The sequence below is a fragment of the Balaenoptera musculus genome, chromosome 6 (genome assembly GCF_009873245.2).
Source record: "Balaenoptera musculus isolate JJ_BM4_2016_0621 chromosome 6, mBalMus1.pri.v3, whole genome shotgun sequence".
NCBI classification, from domain to species: Eukaryota; Metazoa; Chordata; class Mammalia; order Artiodactyla; family Balaenopteridae; genus Balaenoptera; species Balaenoptera musculus.
The window spans coordinates 81,231,946-81,253,212 of NC_045790.1; the positions used below are offsets into that span (position 1 = coordinate 81,231,946).

General features: G+C 39.0%; 1 protein-coding gene across 1 annotated transcript in view; it reads left to right on the plus strand.

The window, feature by feature from the left end:
- The first annotated feature begins 1,559 nt into the window (after positions 1–1,559).
- The window catches only part of FRMPD1 (FERM and PDZ domain containing 1), a 47,158-nt gene continuing 27,450 nt past the window's right edge, over positions 1,560–21,267 (plus strand). The window contains exons 1-3 of the mRNA XM_036855768.1: positions 1,560–1,660; positions 17,838–17,995; positions 18,853–18,955. Of these exons, the coding sequence (XP_036711663.1) occupies positions 1,560–1,660; positions 17,838–17,995; positions 18,853–18,955 (362 nt within the window). The remainder of the gene's footprint in view (positions 1,661–17,837; positions 17,996–18,852; positions 18,956–21,267) is intronic.

The window sequence follows — 21,267 nt, forward strand, 5'->3', positions numbered from 1 at the left end:
GTATTTAAAAAAGTAAATAGAAAAATATAAATATATGTTGTTTTAGGAAAATTTAATCTCAAGCATATATACTATTTTTCTTGGTAACCTGATAATATCTGTCAAAGCACAAATGCTTATAAATTTTGACCTCGCAATTCAGAATCTGGAAACTTATCCAAATATATAATTGCATATATGCAGAAATGATATTTGTACAACATAACTCACTGCAGTATTATTCAGAATAGCAAAAGATTGGCAATAACCCAAATGTCTATCAAGGGAAGACTACTTTTTAAACTACAGTACATTCATACAATGTAATGCTCAGTAGCTGTCAAAAAGAATGAAGAGGCATTCTTTGTATTAATGTGGAAAGATATCGATGAAGAAAGCCTGGTGCAGAACAATGTGTATGGTGTACTATCCTTTGTGTTAAGAAGAGGACACATAAAATCTATATTTGTATTTGCTTGTATAGGCATACAGAAACTCTGGAAAGACAAACATCTCAAGTAGGAGAGGAGTGATTATGTATGGGTGTGGGAACTGAGTGGCTGGGGGCAGGGAAGGATAGAGAGGAGAAAGTTCACTGTACAAAAATCTTTTTTTTATTATTATGGTAAGAACGCACTTAACGTGAGATCTACCCTCTTAACAAATTTTTTTTTTTTTTTTTTTTTTTTTTTTTTTTATAAATTAATTTATTTATTTTTGCTGCGTTGGGTCTTCGCTTCTGCGCGAGGGCTCTCTCCAGCCGTGGCAAGCGGGGGCCTCTCTTCATCGCGGTGCGCGGGCCTCTCACCATCGTGGCCTCTCTTGCTGTGGAGCACAGGCTCCAGACGCGCAGGCTCAGCAAGTGTGGCTCACGGGCCCAGTTGCTCCGCGGCATGTGGGATCCTCCCAGACCAGGGCTCGAACCCGCGTCCCCTGCATCGGCAGGCAGACTCTCAACCGCTGCGCCACCAGGGAAGCCCCCCTTAACAAATTTTTAAGTGCACAATACAGTAACTGTGTATCCTTTTTTTTTTTTTTTTTTACAATCTGGGGTTTGGATTATACAAATTCAAAATTTCCTATTCAAAAATTAGATATAAAATATTGAGCAAAAGAAGCAGCACTCAGAAGAGTTGGCACAATGTGATTAGAATGCTTCCATGTCCATGCAGTTCCTGATGCAGGCAAAATGGAGCTGTGCCGTCCAGGGATGCACACTTAGTTGAGGTGGGAGGGGCAGTGTCACACAGAAGGTGTGTCTCTGACAATGGGTCACAGTCACAGCTTGAGAAGGCTTATCTATTTTATTCCCTAATCCTTATGTTGAACCGTTTAAGACGTAAAGCCTATCTGTGTACCACAAGACTGTGGACTCCTTAGGGCAGAGGGCTGCTAACGTTGTTCTCTCTGTAGACACTGAGCATCTGTGTATGTTAATTTCAGATAGAAAGAGAGCCCTAGTTATTTGATCAGCATGTCTTAAAATTGGCAAATACAGGAAGCATCATAGTGATTTGTCAGAATTCTCTTCCAAATATTTTGATTAGCTTCTTAAGAAAACTCTTCTTCCTTTTAGGTAAATGGAAGTGCTGGAGACCAGTTTATTCCAGACACGGAAAGCACACAGAATAGAACAAATGGTGGCAAGATGGCTCCGGCGCTCCCGGGACAGCTCGGCCCGGTAAGGCTCCTGGGCTGACAGAGATTTCTGTCTGTAAGGGTTCGGTGTCCCCGTGGGAGGAAGTTTTGCAGTCTTGGCAGCATCTGGGGATCACTGTCTCCGGCTTGCTTTGTTCTTAACACCCTGTGATGGAAGAAGTGTAAATGGGTCAGCAATTTCGCTGGAGTGCCTTTCTCTCTGTCCCTCCCCCTGCATCCTTCAAGGGGCACCCACAGACACACAGAGATACTCACACATGCATTTACAGAGACACGCACATTCACACACAGATGGACTTATACACACTGACACACTCGCACACATGTGCCTACACTCTGGAACACACACTGTTTTGAATCCACACTCACACATGATCACTGTCCCAGTCTCTGGCTGTCTCACACACGCCCCTTGTCATAGTACTTGATGTCAGGCAATCTGCTGTTTATACTCTTGCCCTGTCTTTGTTTACAGCAGCTGTTCCTTCCTTGCAGTCCCTATTTCATTCTAAACAAAATGAAATGAAATCAAATACAGATTTGATTTGACTGCTACAAGAGAACTTAAAATATGTTCTGTTTCAAAGCACTCATTTTCAGTCTCAGATTTCCCATCTGGCGCTGACACGGAGATGAAATATCACGTGTCAGGTGTTTCTGAGACACATATTCTTCCAAAGGAACTGGAAACAGCTGTTGTGCTGCTGAGCAATAAACCTTGCTCAGGGCTGCACTGCCCTCTGGCCAAGTGCTCAGATCCTCAGACGCTAGGATGGGATAAGGCTGGGAGAATTAGCCCTATTTTACAGGTGAAACCCCGAGGCTCAGAGAGTGACGAGTCTATGACCATCCCCACCCCCTGCTCTGAAACCTTTGATGGGTCCTCATCTCCTATAGTATGAATTTAAACATTTTTTGGTTAGACATTCAAGGCGCTCCATGGTTGACCCACAATCCATTACAGCTATTTGTCTTACTGTTCTGCTTCATTAACATCATACTCCAGCTGAAATGATCTACTTGCTATTCCCCTACTACAAGCACCCAACTTCCCCTTCCACCCCTTAGACCTGGGTTTCTGTGCCACATCCCTTCCTCCCATCTCCATGTGTCGAGAACCCACTCACAGTTCAAGGTCTAGCTGAAATGCTGGGTCTCCCATGAAGTGTTCCCCAGCCCACAGTCAGAATTAATCTCTCCCAAGGGGCCCCATAGTATTTGGTTTGTAGCATCAGCATTGTGCTTCTTCTGGTGTGTTCAACTTAAATTTGAGCACATCCCTTTTCTTTCTTCTAGACCACAAGCTCTGTGGAGGGCAGGGAAAGTACCGGCCACATCTCATAGCCCAGAGATGATTGAGTTCCAGGAGATTGCAAGTAGTCAAGTAGTGCTTGGTGAATGAATGGGAAAACTCCTAGGTACATTGTTTTCTAAAGTGGATTCTGCAAAACCTAGTCCTGTGTGATGCTCTCTACTAAAAAAATGTTCCATGGCCAGATATATTTAGGAAGTGATGCAGCCTATATCCCACTCCTACCCACCCACTCTTGGTGATTCATAGTGCATTTTAGCACATTAAAGGCTCTGAGAAGTCCTGCAGAAAAAGACCTGTGTAACTTTAACTTGATGTTGCCTGAATATTTGACCTTGGAACTCTCTAATATCTAGCTTCTCTCACAGAATGTAAACAAAAGGCAACATTGGCCTCTAGGAAGCTTTTTTTTTTTTCACATCTATTTTGAGATATGTTTTACATACCATAAAATTCACCCACTTAAAATGTACAGATTTATTTAGTGTATATACAGTTTATATTTAGTATATATACAAAATTATGCAACAATCACCACAGTCTAATTTTAGAACACTTTCAGTACCCCAAAAAGAAACCCCATAACTGTTAACAGTCATTCCCCGTTTGCCCCTCCCCCAGCCCTAGGCAACCACTCATCTACTTTCTGTCTCTATAGATTTGCTTATTCTGGACATTTCACATAAATAGAACCATACAATATGTGGTCTTTGTGCCTGGCTCCTTCACTTAGCATAATGTTCAAGGTTCATTCATGTTATAGGATGTTTGGCATGTAGCATTATTGCCAAATAATATTCCATTATGGAATATTTTCTATGTCCATCAGTTAATGTACACTTGGGTTGTTTCCATTTGGGGCTATTATGAATAATGCTGCTATGAACATTTGTGTAAAAGTTTTCCTTTGAACATATGTTTTCATTTCTCTTGGGTTTGTACTTAGGAGTGGAATAGCTGGGTAATTTAGCAACTTGATGTTTAACCTTTTGAGAAACTGTCAGACTGTTTTCCAAAGTGGCTGCACCATTTTACATTTCCATCAGCAGGGTATGAGGGTTCCAATGTCTGCACATCTTTGTCAGCACTTGTTATTATCTGTTTTTTTTTAATAGACATCCTAGTGGGTGTGAAGTGGTACTGTATCTCATTGTGGTTTTGATCTGTATTTTCCTGATGGCTAATGATGTTGAGCATCTTTCCATGAGTCTAGTAGGAAGTTTGTTTTCCAAGTGCTTGAGAAAGAGCAGAAAAAGAGGGAAAGCTTCCTGGCAGTGTCCATGGAAGACATCATTTCTGTGTTTCTAGGATAAATCACATGTAACCTTATTTAAATTGTTTCTCATCTCTAATCCTGCAACCTTGATTCAGGCTGGGTTCTTGGTGTCCTCAGATTACTTGAAAATGATCAAGAACTGGAAAGCATAAATAATTGCAGTTTCCCTGGAGTAGAGTAAATGGTACCACCTGCCACCCGGTTGCTTAATCAAGAGACCCGTGAGTCAAACTGAATTTTCCTCTCTTCCTCACACTCTGTTTCCACCCCATCAGCAACTCTTGTCAGTTCACCTTCAAACATATCTCCGATCTGTCCACCTCTCTGTCCCTGGAGGGCACTGCCATGGTCACTCACTCTTTCTCTGCTCCACCCTGAAGCCATAGTGGACTCTTCGGGATACAGACTGCTCGTGTCCCACATTCTCGCCCCAGGCTCTACCCAACCCAAAACCATTCAGTGCCCCACCTGCTATTGCGCCACGGCCTGCAAGTCCCTTTATGATCTGTTCCTGGTCTAACTCTCCAACTTCATCTTGTTCCTCCTGCTTCCTTGGCAGAGTGCTTACCCCCCTCACCACACTTTATAATAACATATCCATTTATTTACTTGTTCTTTGTTTACCCTCCCCCACCTGTTTATTATATGACTCTTCTCCTCCAACCCTCCTGCCACATATGAGACCAAAGACCATGACTGCCTTGTCTTACAAAGTATCTTCAGCCCTAGAAAAGTGCATACATAGTATGTAGTAGATGTTCAATGAATTTTTATTGATTAAGGGCTTTCATAGTAAGGGACTATATTATTTATTTATATTTATTTAAAATATATTTAAATTTTACATCCTTTCTTCTTCCAAGAGGAATTTTTGATGGCTTATAGTTTTAAAACACATAAAAACTTTTAAATAAAGACTGGAAATTTTGTAAATAGATTGCAAACCAATTAGATGTAGGATTTAGCATTTGAGTACTAACATTGGCTCTGAGTTTCCTGATAGCCAGGTCAAGAAATGAAAGAAGTACATTGAAGTGTTTTTTATAGTCCAGAAAAAAGGCAACATAGGGACTTCCCTGGTGGCGCAGTGGTTAAGAATCCGCCTGCCAGTGCAGGGGACATGGGTTCGAGCCCTGGTCCGGGAAGATCCCACATGCAGTGGAGCAACTAAGCCTGTGCGCCACAGCTACTGAGCCTGCGCTCTAGAGCCTGTGAGCCACAACTACTGAGCCCACGCGCTTAGAGCCTGTGCTCCACAACAAGAGAAGCCACTGCAATAAAAAGCCCATGCACTGCAATGAAGAGTAGCCCCGGCTCGCAGCAACTAGAGGAAGGCCATGCACAGCAACGAAGACCCAACGCAGCCAAAAATAAAAAAATAATAATAAATAAAATAAATTTTAAATAAAAGGAAACAGAAGTTAATCTGCAGTCATATAATTTTACATGCATCTTTTAGCAATCCTGTTTTTTTTTCAGACTTTTAAAAGCTTCCACTCATTTCAGCCAGTTGTACTTGCTTACTTGTAATTGCCATTTTTTCCATAAAAGTTAAACTTTATCTCTGACACTAATTGAATTGTCTAGGAGGAAATTAGTCAAAAATAACAATTTCCATTTCCAAACATTATTAAACAAATTGTTAACTTTTATGAACCTTGGTAATGTTAGAGCTTTATAATGCATCTTAAAATGGATGTTTTTCTGGGGAAGAGTGTCAACTTTTAAAGTTGCTTTGATTTCTTCAATTTTAAATTAATTTTCAGTGGGTGGTTATTGTTAAAATCACTAGTCAAATTCGGATAGTGGCACTCAGTTTGAATGTATGTGTGTGCTTGTGTAGATTGGAAGCCTAGTGATACCTATAATTGTAGAAACACAGAATTACTCAGATATTATTAAGATGACTACTCTCTTACCACTTAATTTCACATTCCAATATAAAAATAACATTTACAGTATCAATGCTTTTTTAGAAATAACTAACCCCCCAAGTGGTCTCTGTGACATGTTTTGAATTTCTGTAAAAATAGTGTAATACAAACTACTTAATAAAAGCTGCAACATAGTGACATTACATTATAAACTAATTTTTAACCATTTTGCTTTGAACTAAATTGTAATCTTCTTAACAGCTTTGTATAACTAGGGAGATGATAAACTGAGAATGACATGTTATAGAATACTTTTCTACTTAATTATGCCATTTTTTTGTCTCCTACAATTTTCAATTTTTATATAAATGATATTCTCTTGGTGATTTCTTTGATTGCTTCTAAGCTTAGAAAATCCTCACCCAATAAGTAATTTAATTAATTAATTTTCAATTTGATAGTTTAAGATATTTTATTTTCAATTTTTAAATTTGGAGTTTATTTTTGTATAGGTTGTGAGATGTAGATCTAACTTGGTTTTTTCCAAAATAAGTAATGTTTGCATCACCATTAACTGTGAGTGATCTTTCCTTTCTTCACTTTATTATATATGAAATTCTTGTGTCTGTGAGTGGGAAATTGTATCTCTTCCTGGACTAGCTGTTCTGTTCCATTGATCTAACGGCCTGTTTTCACACACCTGTATTAAAACTATTTACATTTATTATCTATTAAACTAGACTTTTATTACCCTTCATTTTCCACTTTTTTACTCTTACCTACCTATTCTTCCATGTGAACTTTAGAATAATTTTATTGTATTATTAAAACAATTTTGCATAAGATTGACTGAATTCTCTTATGCTTAATCAGAAATAGTTTTATAGAGCAAGACTTAAAAAAAATAAAGAGCTTGATGAATTTGATGCCTTCTTCTTGGTGCTTGGTTTTATCCTCAGGGTTTAAAAAGATTTCTTTCCTTCAATTTATCTTGAATCTTAATGCTAGTGAACACACATGCACATGTTTACGCACATGTGCACACACCCACATGTACACACAGGCATACATATTCACACATATGCACACACGCACACACACATGCATCATGGCATCATTGTATCAGAGCCCTGGCTATTGGTTTTGCACTCTTTACAAATTTACTTGTTCATTATAACCATAGTCTGTTTACTAATTATAGGGATGGTATCTTTGACCTTTATAATACTCCTAATGATGTAGAAAGACCATTTCAGGTACCAATTTTTTATTGCTTTTTGACCCATGGGCAAAAGCGGAAAGATTCGAACAGAACAGGTTAGAAGGCTCCTGTGCTGCATCTGCAGGGTTGCCATTGTCTCCTGAACCTCCTTTTTAGAGTAACAGTGGAATAATTTCTCCTCCTCTCAACTGTAGGCCTTTGCACTGTACTTACAATATGTACATTCAGTGGTCCCCTAGAAACTTTCACAGCCACAAGCATAGTCCTATGATTATGACTACATGATAAATTTCTTTCTGGTACAGGCTGCTACTTCTATTTCTTCTTTCTTTGAATAAACTTTAGATTAAAAAGCCAGCTTATACCAGACATTAGCTTTTAAAATCACTCAAGCTGAACATAATACAGTGTTTAACCATAGATTCAAAGTAGTTTCTCCACATCCTGCTGGAACTCAAAGGTGAATTCTTTGTTGTTACAAGATAGAGGCAAAATATATTTTCCAACGTATTAGAGAGCAGATAAAAAGCCAGACAATATTTGAAACCTAATCTATCTCTATCTGTTATTTTTTCTTCTCAGCATTATTGATCAGCTCAGTATGAACTTATGACCCATAAAATACAGAATTAGTCTACACGAGGCTATTTTCATGATAAATTTTACATGTTTTTTCTAGTTCTACCTTAGGCTTGATCCAGTTATCTGACAGGAATTCTATTAGTGTCACCAGGTCTTATGCTGTTCCAAAGTAAAATCACAGCAATGACCTCAGATTTATGATTTGAAACCATTACAGAGGCATCAGACATAGGTTTTTGGATTGTCGGCGCTTAGTTTGATATTTATAAGGTTCTTCGGACGAGGAAATTTTGCTACAGAGATCATTTCCTTCAGTTCTCTGTCAAATATTGAACATTCTTTGTGAGGAGAGGCCGCGGTTTGGTCCTGTTCTTAAGCAATCCCTTTCCAAACAAAAGCTGAAATGTGGCCTTTGGGGAAAATGTCAAAAAACAGACTTTGGGCCAAAGTTCCTGATACCATCCAGGGATTAGTCAACACAGCAGGGCTTCATTTGTCTACCATTGTTGAGGAGCACACCATTCCAAATGGAAAAGTCAGATAAATGAAGCCTACCCACTTGAAAAGCATCAAAATGGATTCTGTTCTAAACATGGTAAGGTCTGTGTTTTTCTTTTGGTCTCCAAACATTTATTAAGCCGTGCTCTATGCCTAGCATTGAGTTCAGCACATGGGGCAAGAAAGACACGGTTTTGCCATATGAGCTGTTGTCTAGAAAGGACAAGAGACTTCACACTGGTCATTTCAAATATGATGTGTGTTTCAAAAAGGGATGTACAGGTTCTGTGTACAGGTTCAGCAGAGGAAGAGGAATATTTCTGCCAAAATCAGAAGATCGAGTAGGAGCTGGGCAGATAGTGTATGGTTGGGTGTTTTGGGAAATTTCTAAAGAGTGTTATGTTAGGGGTTGGGCGGTATTCTAGGCAGAGGGAAGCCCTTGTGTATTTGAGGAGCTCCAAGGATATTAGTTTGGCTGGAACAAAAATATCGAGAGAACAAATGGCTTCATTGTAGAGGCTTCAGTGGTGGGCAGGCACTGTATTAAGCCATATTAAGGATTTTGGATTAGGCCATTTAGTCAGGGCAGATATATGAGCAGGTTTGCATTTATAATATCAGTCTGGTTGCTGGATGGAGAATCATTCAGGTGAGACAAGAATGAAAAGTGGGGAGACCAGCTAGGAGACTGTTACAGAAATCTTCTTCAGGACAGGTAACAGGGTCCTGAAATAGAATGGTGGTCATGGAGACAGAGATAAGTGGACATCTTGGAGATCTTTTGTAGTACTGACGGATAGGATATTAGGGGTGAGAGCAGGGTAAAGTCAAAGATGACTCCCAGGAGTCTGGCTTGAGCAACTGAGCCTCGTCCTGATACCATTTACTGAGCTCTGGGACATGGAAAAGATGGGTCTTGATTAGGACGATTGTCATAAGGCTGAGCTATATTTCAAATTAAGCAAACAAAGGACAAATGACAAACATTGAACTCTGTCACTTACATTCAAATTGTCTGCTATTTATTAGTGGTTAAATATACATTTCCACCTTTGCTAATCATATTAGAGGTACTATTTTGCATCATGCTCTCTCTATATAGTATTTTGCTCATGTATTCACCTAATAAGCACAGATGCTTTCTGTGGGCAAAGTTCTTCACTCGGTACGGTGAGAAATACAGAGGTGGGTAAAAAGCGGTTCCTGCATTCTGAGAATTTACAGTCTATTCGGAGTGGTGATATATGGAATCAGTTATCACTGAAGTTGAGGTGCTGTGGGCCAGAAGAGCTCAGAGCTGAGAGAACTTGTGTCTAGCTAGGAAATCAGAGAAGGCATTTGGAAGAGGCAACATTTGAGCTGGGCTTTGATTGGCCTCACATTTTCCTGTGAGGTAGCTGCATGAACTGAGGCCCAGATGCAAAACTGGTGCAGCAGGTAAGATTAGGCTGGAGTGATGGCCTGGGAAGGAGAGTGGGTAGGGAATGTTGGCCAGGGCCTGAGACTTAAAGACAAAGGAACATGAGAGTAAAGTTGAGGAGTTTAACTTTTACCCTGTGGGTGATGGGGAGCTGTGGGGACAGAATAATTTGATCTACCCCTTAAGAAGGGGGTTTGAACCACAGTTTAGAAGATGCTCTGGAAGGGTATTTTCTAAGCTGTGTTTCCATGTATGTCTAAGATTCACAGGCTTGTGGTACTTCATTGATGTAGAGTCTTGGGGCAATTCCTTACTGTGCTTGATTTATCTGTTCTCTGTTGAGTGGTTTCAAGTTTTTCCACTATTCTAAATAAAGCTATGGTAAATATTTTTGAATATTCAAGAGCTAGGGTCTTTTGAGTTCGTACTCTGTTCTAGGACTTTATGGCACAGGGAACACAGAGATGAATAAAAGTCACCCTTATCTTCTAGGAATTCATAGTCTAGTGCAAATAATATTTTATTTTGGGGGAGGGAAGTTATTACTTTGAGGAATGTCAGTCAAAATGGTAACAGAAGGTCAAAGAAAATGATCAAATTTTAAATTCATATAATAATTTCCCTGATTATTTTCCAGAGGGATTGAATAGCCAATTTATACAGTCAGCCTTAAATACCAGGGCCCACACATGTTGGACTTTATTATTTTTATTCATATTTGGTGCTTTAGTAGACATGTAATAGTTCTCTGTAGTCCTTTCAGTTGTGCTTCTTCAATGACTAAGGTTGTACATTTTCTGTTATTTACCAGCTTTATGTCTTCATGTGCAAGTTGTCAATTCACTTGCTTTGAGCATGTGAAATCTGGGTATTTACTGCATGTATTTATGCCCATTCTGCATATATTTTTATTGTAAGCTTTTTCCCTCTAGGATTTTATTTTTTTAATTGATTTACTTATTTTCAACAGTTCTATTTAGATATAATTTACATGCCATGCAGTTCACCCACTTAAAATGTACAAGTCACTGGTTTTTAGTGTATTCACAAGGATGTACAGCCATCACCACAATGAATTTTAGAAGATTTTCATCACCCCAAAAAGAAACTCCATACGTATTAGTAGTCACTCTCCATTTCCTTTCAAAACCCTCCTTCCCCAGCCCTAGGCAATCACTAATCTACTTTCTGTCTCTATAGATTTACCTATTCTGGACATATCACATGAATGGAATCATACAATTTGTAGTCTTTTGTGGCTGACTTCCTTCACTTAACATAATGTGTTCAAGGTTTATCCATGTTATAATATATATCAATATTTCATTCCTTTTTATTGCTGAATAATAGTCTACTATGGAATATTGTCTTTGTCATTTCATTAGTTGATGTACACTTGGGTTGTTTCCACTTTGGAGCTATTATGAATAATGTTGCTGTGACCATTTGCATGCAAGTTTTGTGTGGACATATGCTTTCAGTTTTCTTGGGTATATACCTAGGAGTGGAATTGCTGGGTCATATGGTACTCAATGTTTAGTCTTTTGAGGAACTGCAAGACTGTATGAGGGTTTCATTTTCTCCACCTTAGCCAACACTTGACCTATCTTTTTGATTATAGCCATCCTAGTGGGTGTAAAGTGTTATGTCACTGTGGTTTTGATTTGTATTACCATAATGGCTAATGATCTCTTCTTGTGCTCCTTGGCTATTTGTATATTTTCTTTGGAGAAATGTCTATTCAAATTATTTGCCCAGTTTTTATTTGGGTTATTTGTCTTTTTTGTTTAAGTGTATTATAAGAATTCTTTATGTATTCTAGATGCAAGGTCCTTATTAGATATATGATTTGCAAGTATTTTCTCCCATTTTGTGGGTTGTCTTTTCACTTTCTCAGTGGTGTCCTTTTTTTTTTTAATAAAATTATTTATTTATTTATTTATGGCTGTGTTGGGTCTTTGTTGCTGAGTGTGGGCTTTCTCTAGTTGTGGCGAGGGGGGCTACTCTTCATTGCGGTGGCTTCTCTTGTTGTGGAGCACGAGCTCTAGGCATGCGGGCTTCAGTAGTTGTGGTACGCGGGCTCAGTAGTTGTGGCTCATGGGCTCTAGAGCACAGGGTCAGTAGTTGTGGCGCACGGGCTTAGTTGCTCCACGGCATGTGGGAATCTTCCCGGACCAGGGCTCGAACCCGTGTCCCCTGCATTGGCAGGCGGATTCTAAACCACTGCACCACCAGGGAAGTCCACAGTGATGTCCTTTTAAGCAGAAAAGTTTTTAATTTTGAAGAAGTTCAGTTTATCTATGTTTTCATTTGTTGCTTGTGCATATCTAATATGACACCAAGGTCACAAAGATTTGTTCCTATATTTTCTCCTAAAAGTTGTATAGTTTTAGCTCTTGTATTTAGGTCTGTGATTCATTTTGAGTTAATTTTTGTGTACAAGATGAAGAAGTTATAAACTTTTATCACTTAACATTTCTCCTTGTGTCCTATTCTGTTATCTAATCTTTTATTTATTTGTATTTATGTATTAGCTATTGAAATTCACATTCAAACCATCCATCTTATATCTTATGCCTGTCTCTAATTTTCTAATCCTTAAAAATGTGCCTCCTCTCCGGAGGCTGACATAAAGGGTCCATATTTAGTTCTAGCTTTTATAATTCTCTTTTGACCTTTTTGAAATATAATACTTTGTATGGTGTTTAGTACTGCAGTGTGGTGATTATGTCACCATGTTGAGTTATTTCTGGCTAGCCACCAAATATTTTAAAAGATTTTCTAAAGTTTCTATTCCGTTTCATTGGTGAAGACCACGCCATGCAGTTTTGATCATCGCCTCTGTCTGACAGGAGCAGATTAAGACTGTGATCTATAGAAGAGAGGAAGATGGGTGTATGCACACACAAGTGTACCCACACATGAGTGTGTGCTTGCACATCTTGTTTACCCTCATTCTTGCAGCAGTATTTAGTGTTCAAGAGCCCAGGCTCCCAGGTCAAATAATCTAGGTTCAAGCACAACTCTTTTAAGGCTTCTAGGCTTCAAGTTTTCTCATATTTTGGAGACCCACTCTACATTAAAATGTACACACATCTCACAACAAATATTTTATATAACTATATAAGATTTGACAAATTGACATAAAGTACCTTTTAAGGTATTTGCTCTAACATCTGTTAATACAATTTTGAAGTTAGAAATTTTCTTTTTGTATATGAGAGTCTCGTATATTTTTCATACATTGTCATAGGCTCTAGATCTGTGCTGTCCAATATGGTTGCCACTATCCAGAGATGGCTGTTAAGCCCTTAAAATGTGGCTAGTATGACTGAGAGATTAAATACTTAATTTTATTTGATTTTAATTAATTTAGATGTAAAGACTGATCATTCAGTTATTGGAAAATTTTAAGTATGTTCGGAAGGACTTGGGCCTGAAAATTTACTTTTTAACTGTAAATTTTATGAAATCTGAGAATTTCTGCTGAAAATATAGCATCCAAGTTGATATGCTTTGTAAGTATAAAATACACGCTGAATTTTGAAGACATAATATGAAAAAAAGGGTGCAGAATAGCTCATCAATAATTTTTTTATTGATTACATGTTGAAATGATAGTATTTTGGATATATAAGGTTAAATAAAAATATATTAAAAACCACTTGTTTCTTTTTTCATTTCTTCCCCCCTTTTCAGGTGCCTATTAGAAAAGTTACATTTACAAATGTGACTTGCATTATACAGCTGTGCTGCAGTGCCTTTGAAGAAAGTAGCCCCAGTTTGAAACTCCCTCCCCAGCTATGTGACTTTAAGCAGGTTAAAGTCTCTCAAAGCAAGATTCAGTCTTCTTATCTATAAAATAGGGATAATAATCATACCTACCTCACAAGTGTGTTGTAAGGGTCAAATGAGCCATGAAAACAAGTTAGATCACTCCTTGGTACATAGTTAGTGCTCAATAAATGTTACAAATGATTATCGTTGTTGTTGTTATTACTGCTACTATTACTGTCATCAATTTATCAAGTTTTTTTTTTAATTTGGAAGGATTTTTTTTTTTTTTTTATTCACACACACACACACACTGTATTTTATTTTTACAAGACATAAATAGACTGACACCAAGCATTGTACATGGATGACCACAACAAAAGCAACAATGGTTGCAATTACCAAACATGAAACACACTCATACTATGTCATAATATTGACATTCAGTCCAGTAATCCTCCACTGTAACAGCTCCTTTACTTTGCAGTGAAAATTGATTTGTATATTCTTTGCCTCTGAGTCCTTGTGGGATTTTTTTTTTTTTTAAATTCAGACAGAAAGTCACAAAAATTATACTCATCCTCATCAGTTCACTCAGTCCCATGTAATTACTTTTTTTTTTCATCTTGATCTTTTGTTAGCACTTTTATGAGTTCATCAGTTTTTCATTAGAGTTCTGAAAATGCTTATTCATTCAGTTCAGCAGTACAGTCAGTTACCAGAAACCTGTACTTGTCAGAGTCTTTTCCATGAATTTCTTGAAGATGAAACCCTTTTATAGGAACATATTTGCAAAATCATCAGAGTACACCCAGAACTGTCTGTAAATGACAAAAGACTTAAAAATGACCACGGTTAAAGATTTGATGAAAGTTCATAATAATGCAGTTGACAAGAAAATTAGTTATTTCTGAGATATACATTTAAAGTAATAACTAGGATTATTACTTATAACATTATACCAGAACATATAAGATTTTTAGAAATTTCATGTAATGTCTGAAACATTTATATTAACATATTTCCATACATATTTCCATACAAATACAAATATAAGATTTTTAGAATTTCATGTAATGTCTGAAACATTTATATTAACATATTTCCATATATATTTCCATACAAATACAAATATAAGATTTTTAGAAATTTCATGTAATGTCTGAAACATTTATATTAACATATTTCCATACAAATAACCCAATGAAAGTTTAGTATTAGTTGTTTTGTTTGTTTTTTTATACTGCAGGTTCTTATTAGGCATCAGTTTTATACACATCAGTGTATACATGTCAATCCCAATTGCCCAATTCAGCACACCGCCATCCCCACCTCACCGCAGTTTTCCCCCCTTGGTGTCCATATGACCATTCTCTACATTTGTGTCTCAACTTCTGCCCTGCAAACTGGCTCATCTGTACCATTTTTCTAGGTTCCGCATACATGCATTAATATACGATATTTGTTTTTCTCTTTCTGACTTACTTCACTCTGTATGACAGTCTCTAGATCCATCCATGTCTCAACAAATGACTCAATTTCGTTCCTTTTTATGGCTGAGTAATATTCCATTGTATATATGTACCACATCTTCTTTATCCATTCGTCTGTTGATGGGCATGTAGGTTGCTTCCATGACCTGGCTATTGTAAATAGTGCTGCAATGAACATTCGGGTGCATGTGTCTTTTTGAATTACGGTTTTCTCTGGGTATATGCCCAGTAGTGGGATTGCTGGGTCATATGGTAATTCTATTTTAGTTTTTTAAGGAACCTCCATATTGTTCTCCATAGTGGCTGTATCAATTTACATTCCCACCAACAGTGCAAGAGGGTTCCCTTTTTCTCCACACCCTCTCCAGCATTTGTTGTTTGTAGATTTTCTGATGATGCCCATTCTAACAGGAGTGAGGTGATACCTCATTGTAGTTTTGATTTGCATTTCTCTAATAATTAGTGATGTTGAGCATCTTTTCATGTGCTTCGTGGCCGTCTGTATGTCTTCTTTGGAGAAATGTCTATTTAGGTCTTCTGCCCATTTTTGGATTGGGGTGTTGTTTCTTTGATATTGAGCTGAATGAGCTGTTTATATATTTTGGAGATTAATCCTTTGTCCGTTGATTCATTTGCAAATATTTTCTCCCATTCTGAGGGTTGTCTTTTCGTCTTGTTTATGGTTTCCTTTGCTGTGCAAAAGCTTTGAAGTTTCATTAGGTCCCATTTGTTTATTTTTGTTTTTATTTCCATTACTCTAGGAGGTGGATCAAAAAAGATCTTGCTGTGATTTATGTCAAAGAGTGTTCTTCCTATGTTTTCCTCTAAGAGTTTTATAGTGTCCAGTCTTATATTTAGGTCTCTAATCCATTTTGAGTTTATTTTGTGTATGGTGTTAGGGAGTATTCTAATTTCATTCTTTACATGTAGCTGTCCAGTTTTCCCAGATTTGGAAGGATTTTTAAACCAGTATTCCATCAAATTTATAATTTCGTTCAGTACTTACTTTCATTTTTCAATATGTAATCTTCCCAACCAGGAATCCAGCCTCAGTTTTACTTGTGTCTTCCTTTATTGCATCAGCTTATTAAGAATGCCTAGCGCCTAATACACCTTCAGCTACTCTGTTTTTAATGAATTGTTGGATGCTTTTTGTGGCCTGTGTTTTAATGTGTTTATCCTGCAACTCCACTAAGCTTATTTTTCAAGCACTAGCAATTCTCTTTGTGAATTCATTTTCTAGGTGTAGATCATCAGCTGTTTGGAAAAAAGAAGGTATGCTTATTATTCCTCTTATCATTTTTCCTTCTCTGATAAGTATTCCAGGCATTTCTCCTGCCACATTAAATAGGAGTAGTGTCTAGGGTGTCCCTCCTGTTGCTTTTTCAAAGGACCACAGATGTTGATTTTTGCCTTTCAGTGCACTATATTATTTATTTTACTTAGAAAGGCCCTTTCAGAGCTTTAAAGTTTTCTTTTTTTTTTTTAAATCAGGAATAACTATGGGTTTTATTCAGTATAAATTATCAGAGATTTCTGTTTCTTCCCTCTTGTTAAGTCTGTCTTCTAACACTTCTCAGTATTACCCATATGCTCACCTAGGAGAAATCCTCTCCTTACTCCTAAGAGAGCTCCTTGATGGATAATGTGCATAATAAGGCTGGGACTTGTCACCCGCATTTTGGTTTCCACGAAGCAGTTTTTAATATTTCCTGTCCTTGTTGAAACTTGAGATTATTATAAATGACAGAGAGGTGATTTTCAGATAACCGAGGTCCTATTGCATTGGGCAGAGTTCCTGACAGTGTTTGGTAAATAGATGAGAATAAATGATAAACCTTAGCTGCAGAGCCCCGAGGGAGCTGTTACTCCTCCACATTTCTGTTGTTTATAATGACAGTAAATACCTTACCCCATCACTATTTGACCTTCTTCAGAAAGAACCACTGATTCTTAGAAGGAAAAAAATCATTTGCCACAGACAAATGAAAAATAGCTCATAAATTCGCTTTGTGGTATTGAGAGATAGAAAATACAACTTTCAACTTACCTGCTTTTAGATATATAGAGAACATACATGTTTTTAACAATTAATATAGAGGGAGTCTGCAGTATCTGAGATTTTATATTGGAATCCTCACAGTTACAAAGTTGAAGGGGAAGCAATGTTCATTATAAAGAAAAAAAGAAAAAAATCACCAAAGAAACAATTCACCTGTAAAAATTAGTCATCATTAGACATCTAAACTGAGCAATTCCTTGTTCCTATTCACAGTCCATGTTTTTCCTCTTCTGTACCTCTGCTGAAGCAGTGCCCCCTGCCTGGAATGCCTGTCCATCCATCCATCCATTCATCCATCCATCCATGCACCCATCCATCCATCCATTCATCCATCCATGTATCCATCCATGCATCTATGCATCCATCCACTCAGCCGCAGTTACTGAATATCTTCTGTGTGCCAGGATTTGGGCTGTGTAGATATACCCTCGACATCTCTCAGATGCCACCTCTTCTAGGTAGCAAATGCTTCCCTGATTCCTTCTCCTCTAGCCCACAAAGTTAAAACTGCTCTACCTCTTCTCTGAGTACCCACAGCACTTCACGACCTCTCTCTCTCTCAAGAGGAGAGTTGGTGTCCACTCAGCTCTGCATCTTCCTCCTCCAGAATGCCTAGGGCTGACCTAGTTTGTGGCCACCAACTAGACTCCCCTCTCTGTCTTTTTGACACACTCCTTCTCTTCCAGGGCTAAAGATGCTGCAGCTGATGGACCCCCTGGGATCCCAACCCAGACCATCATCCCTGTGAAACACACAGTAAAAATAGACAAAGACGATCTCCTCCAGGACTATGGATTTCACATTTCTGAGACCCTTCCCCTCACAGTGGTGGCCGTCACAGCAGGTAGGGGCTGACTGGGAAACAAGAAAGGATTTTGGCTTCTTGGGGGGAAATATCCCTTGTTCTCTTCCCATCTCTCTGTGCTATAACATAATGTAGAAAATGCTACCCCAGAAAGCTAGACAGGGCACATTTAATTTCGACCTAATTCTGTCTAGGGCTTTGCGCCTTCCTGTGGTGCTGGGAGGGAGGAGCTCCAAGTGCACTTGCTGATCTGCACCCCAGGTCCACTGGCCTCAGCCAGGGATTTGCCCACCCGTGGCCCCTGGCCAGTCTCAGGGACAGTGACAGTACTGGGACCAGCAGGCCCTCCTCTCTGAACCCTGCATGCTCTGAGCTGGGGAGAGTTTCTGGGCAGACAGTAATAGAAATTATTGATTTGTTTTCACTTGAGTCTCTGTAAAATATAGGCTGTATCAGGGTGAAGATGAGCAGGCTGGGAATATGTAGTGTTTTTTGTCATACTTCAGCTATGTATTGATGTGAGATCTGGGACTAGTTAAAATCTATTAATTTGAATTTACACACACACACACACACACACACACACACACACCAGAGTTCTTTAGCAATGAATGTAGTAGATTCACTGGCCAGCTCTGTTGATTCAGGGAGTATCTGCTAGTCTTCTTTCCCTGGACACTCTCCTAACATCCCTTGAAGGTGATGGATGGTAGGTACGTTATCCATGCTTTGTAAACAGGAAAACTGAAATCCACGTGAGCCCAAGTCTGGCCAGGGGTGGGGGTGAGCCGGTGCCCTGGGGACTGGATCAGGCTGCCATTCAGGTGAGCTGCTGTGACACATGGGGTCTGGGCCCTTCTGGCATGAACACCCGTTACTTCTTTTCTCTTCAACAGGAGGCTCCGCTCATGGCAAGCTTCTCCCTGGTGATCAGATCCTCCAGATGAACAACGAGCCTGCTGAAGACCTTTCCTGTGAACGAGCGGTGGATATTCTGAGGTACTAAATTGTCTTCCGTCATCCACAGAATTATTATATATATTATTATATATATTGCACAGATTATTATAGAGCAAGGATGGGAGACAGAAAGGGCATAACTGATATCCCTGGGATTTAAGTAAAGTCCAGGCTCCTTTAAAGCAGCAATAACAGCCTTGTTTTAGAATTCCATCTCGGTTACTATCTGCCGTCTTTCACCTGCCTACAGAAGTGATGGGGAGGCACAGGGTGCTATATTTATCACCCCCCTGCAATGCCCAAAACACTGTGCTAGGCGCTGCAGGGAATGTAATTATGAATAATACATAGGCCCTACCCCTTAAGGATGTATAGGGTTGTTGTAACATATGCCAAAAATTAGACACTAAGTCTGCTTATTGTTCTTTAACCCTTTTAATATCTCTTCCTAAATGTTCTTGGTGCAGCCTGGTAGGCATATATGTAGTTCCATTGGTATGGCACCTACAAACTTCTACCTGGTGTCATGGTGATTTTTGTAAATGTCTCACTTTCTGCTTTGACCATGATCTCCTTAAGACCAGGCACACAGTGGGTGCTCAGTGGAATGAGTGAATGTGGTTGGCACTGACAGTTGGTGACCCTGGTTTTAAGACAGAGGAAGTGAGTGACAGGAGTGAGGAGGCCTGACAGATGTTCTATAGGCACGTGCAGCCTTTGTCTTTTAAAACTTTCACCCAACACTGTTTTAATGACTTTAATATAAATAAAGGGAAACGAGAAATAGAGTTAGAGGAAAGCCAGCTTGAAGATACTTCAAGTTTGTACTTTAGTCTGTGCCTTTTTGTGAGTGGTGGTTTTCATTTCTGAGGGCCTATCGTGTGCAGCACACACTGAATAACAGGCAACAATAACAAAGTCTGAGAAGGAGAAAATGAAAATGCAGGATGCAGTCTCCAACCTCAGGAAGTCCACAGTCTCGCTGCGGAGAGACATAAGATTTACAGAGAATCCATCATAGTGTAGAAAATAGAATCCTCTCAACCACGCCCAATATTGCTTCAAGATTGCCAGGGAATAAGGTGAGTGGGTGGGGCAGCCAGGAAAGGATTTGATTATTTCATTTTAAAAAATGAAATATGGTTATGGAAATCATGAAGTTTGCTTTCCCAATTGCCGAGTGGTTTTCTCAAAGAATTTCTCAATTCCAGCAAATGAATTTTAGATTTTCACTGCTACTAATATCTCTGCCAGGCTAGATAGATCAAACTCTGACTAATAAACAAAAGTATTCACAGTTTAAAACAGTAGACCAAAATTTGGATGTTTAGGTAACATTGAACCCTGATCTGTTCAATGGGCAAGGAACCCTGGAGGGCAAAGGGACTCCACTCCGCAGACACTTACAGGATGGTAGTGCAGAGACAGCTCATGTATACCCCGCTAAGGTTGAGGGCAGACAGTGCCTCAAGAGAAGCAGCGGAAAGGGGCTGTAAACGCTGGAGATTCCTTCAACTTGTGGGGAAGTTGTGGTTTGACAAAACAGAGAAGAGTACAGAAGTATTTCAGCTGGCCAAGTTCTACCTTTAATGCTGGGTAGAATTTGGGCCACAAAGATGGAGGTGAAGGATAATCCATGCAAAGTGATAAGGAGGAGTGACTGGCTGGGGAGTAGGGGACACTGAGCGGTTCAATTTGTCTAAGGCACTGGATACCTAGAGAAAAGTTCCAGGAAGTGAGGCCCAGATGATGGAGGGTCTTGGTGCTGACCACAGCGGTTCAGGGGTTATTCTCCTCCTGGAAGACTGAGCCACTGAAGACTCGTGAGCGGGGATGTGACCTGATGTATGCTTGCATCTGCACTCTCAGCTACGTGCCTTGTGTGGGAATCCCGGAACTGCTTACTTTTTTAGCTTAGTTCCCAGTGTCATTGCCATTTATAAAAGTAAAAAACCAAGCAAACAAAAAACCAACAAAATCTCTCTATTCCTCCGATTATCTATCTGTGAGGCCAAACTGTCCTTTTGAGAGTACTTGGACGCTGGTTTGTTGTGAATTCTCTTGAAAAGACCTGTTCTTATATAAAATGGAAAAGAGTCAATCCCCAGGCACTTAGAACCTCAGGTTGAGTTTATCTATTAGAGGAAGTAACACACTGGCAGCAGCTGGCCTAAATGTTCATATTGCAAGAAATCAAATGAAATTATTTTGCAAACTGCTTCTCTAGCAATGGCAGAGATAAAGGAAAATATGAATCGATTTTTCAGTTCTGTCCTCTAAAGCAAAGTGGAAGTTTGGCACTTATCTGGTTGATTTGATCACTTTTGGAACCTAAGAGATTATATAACAAA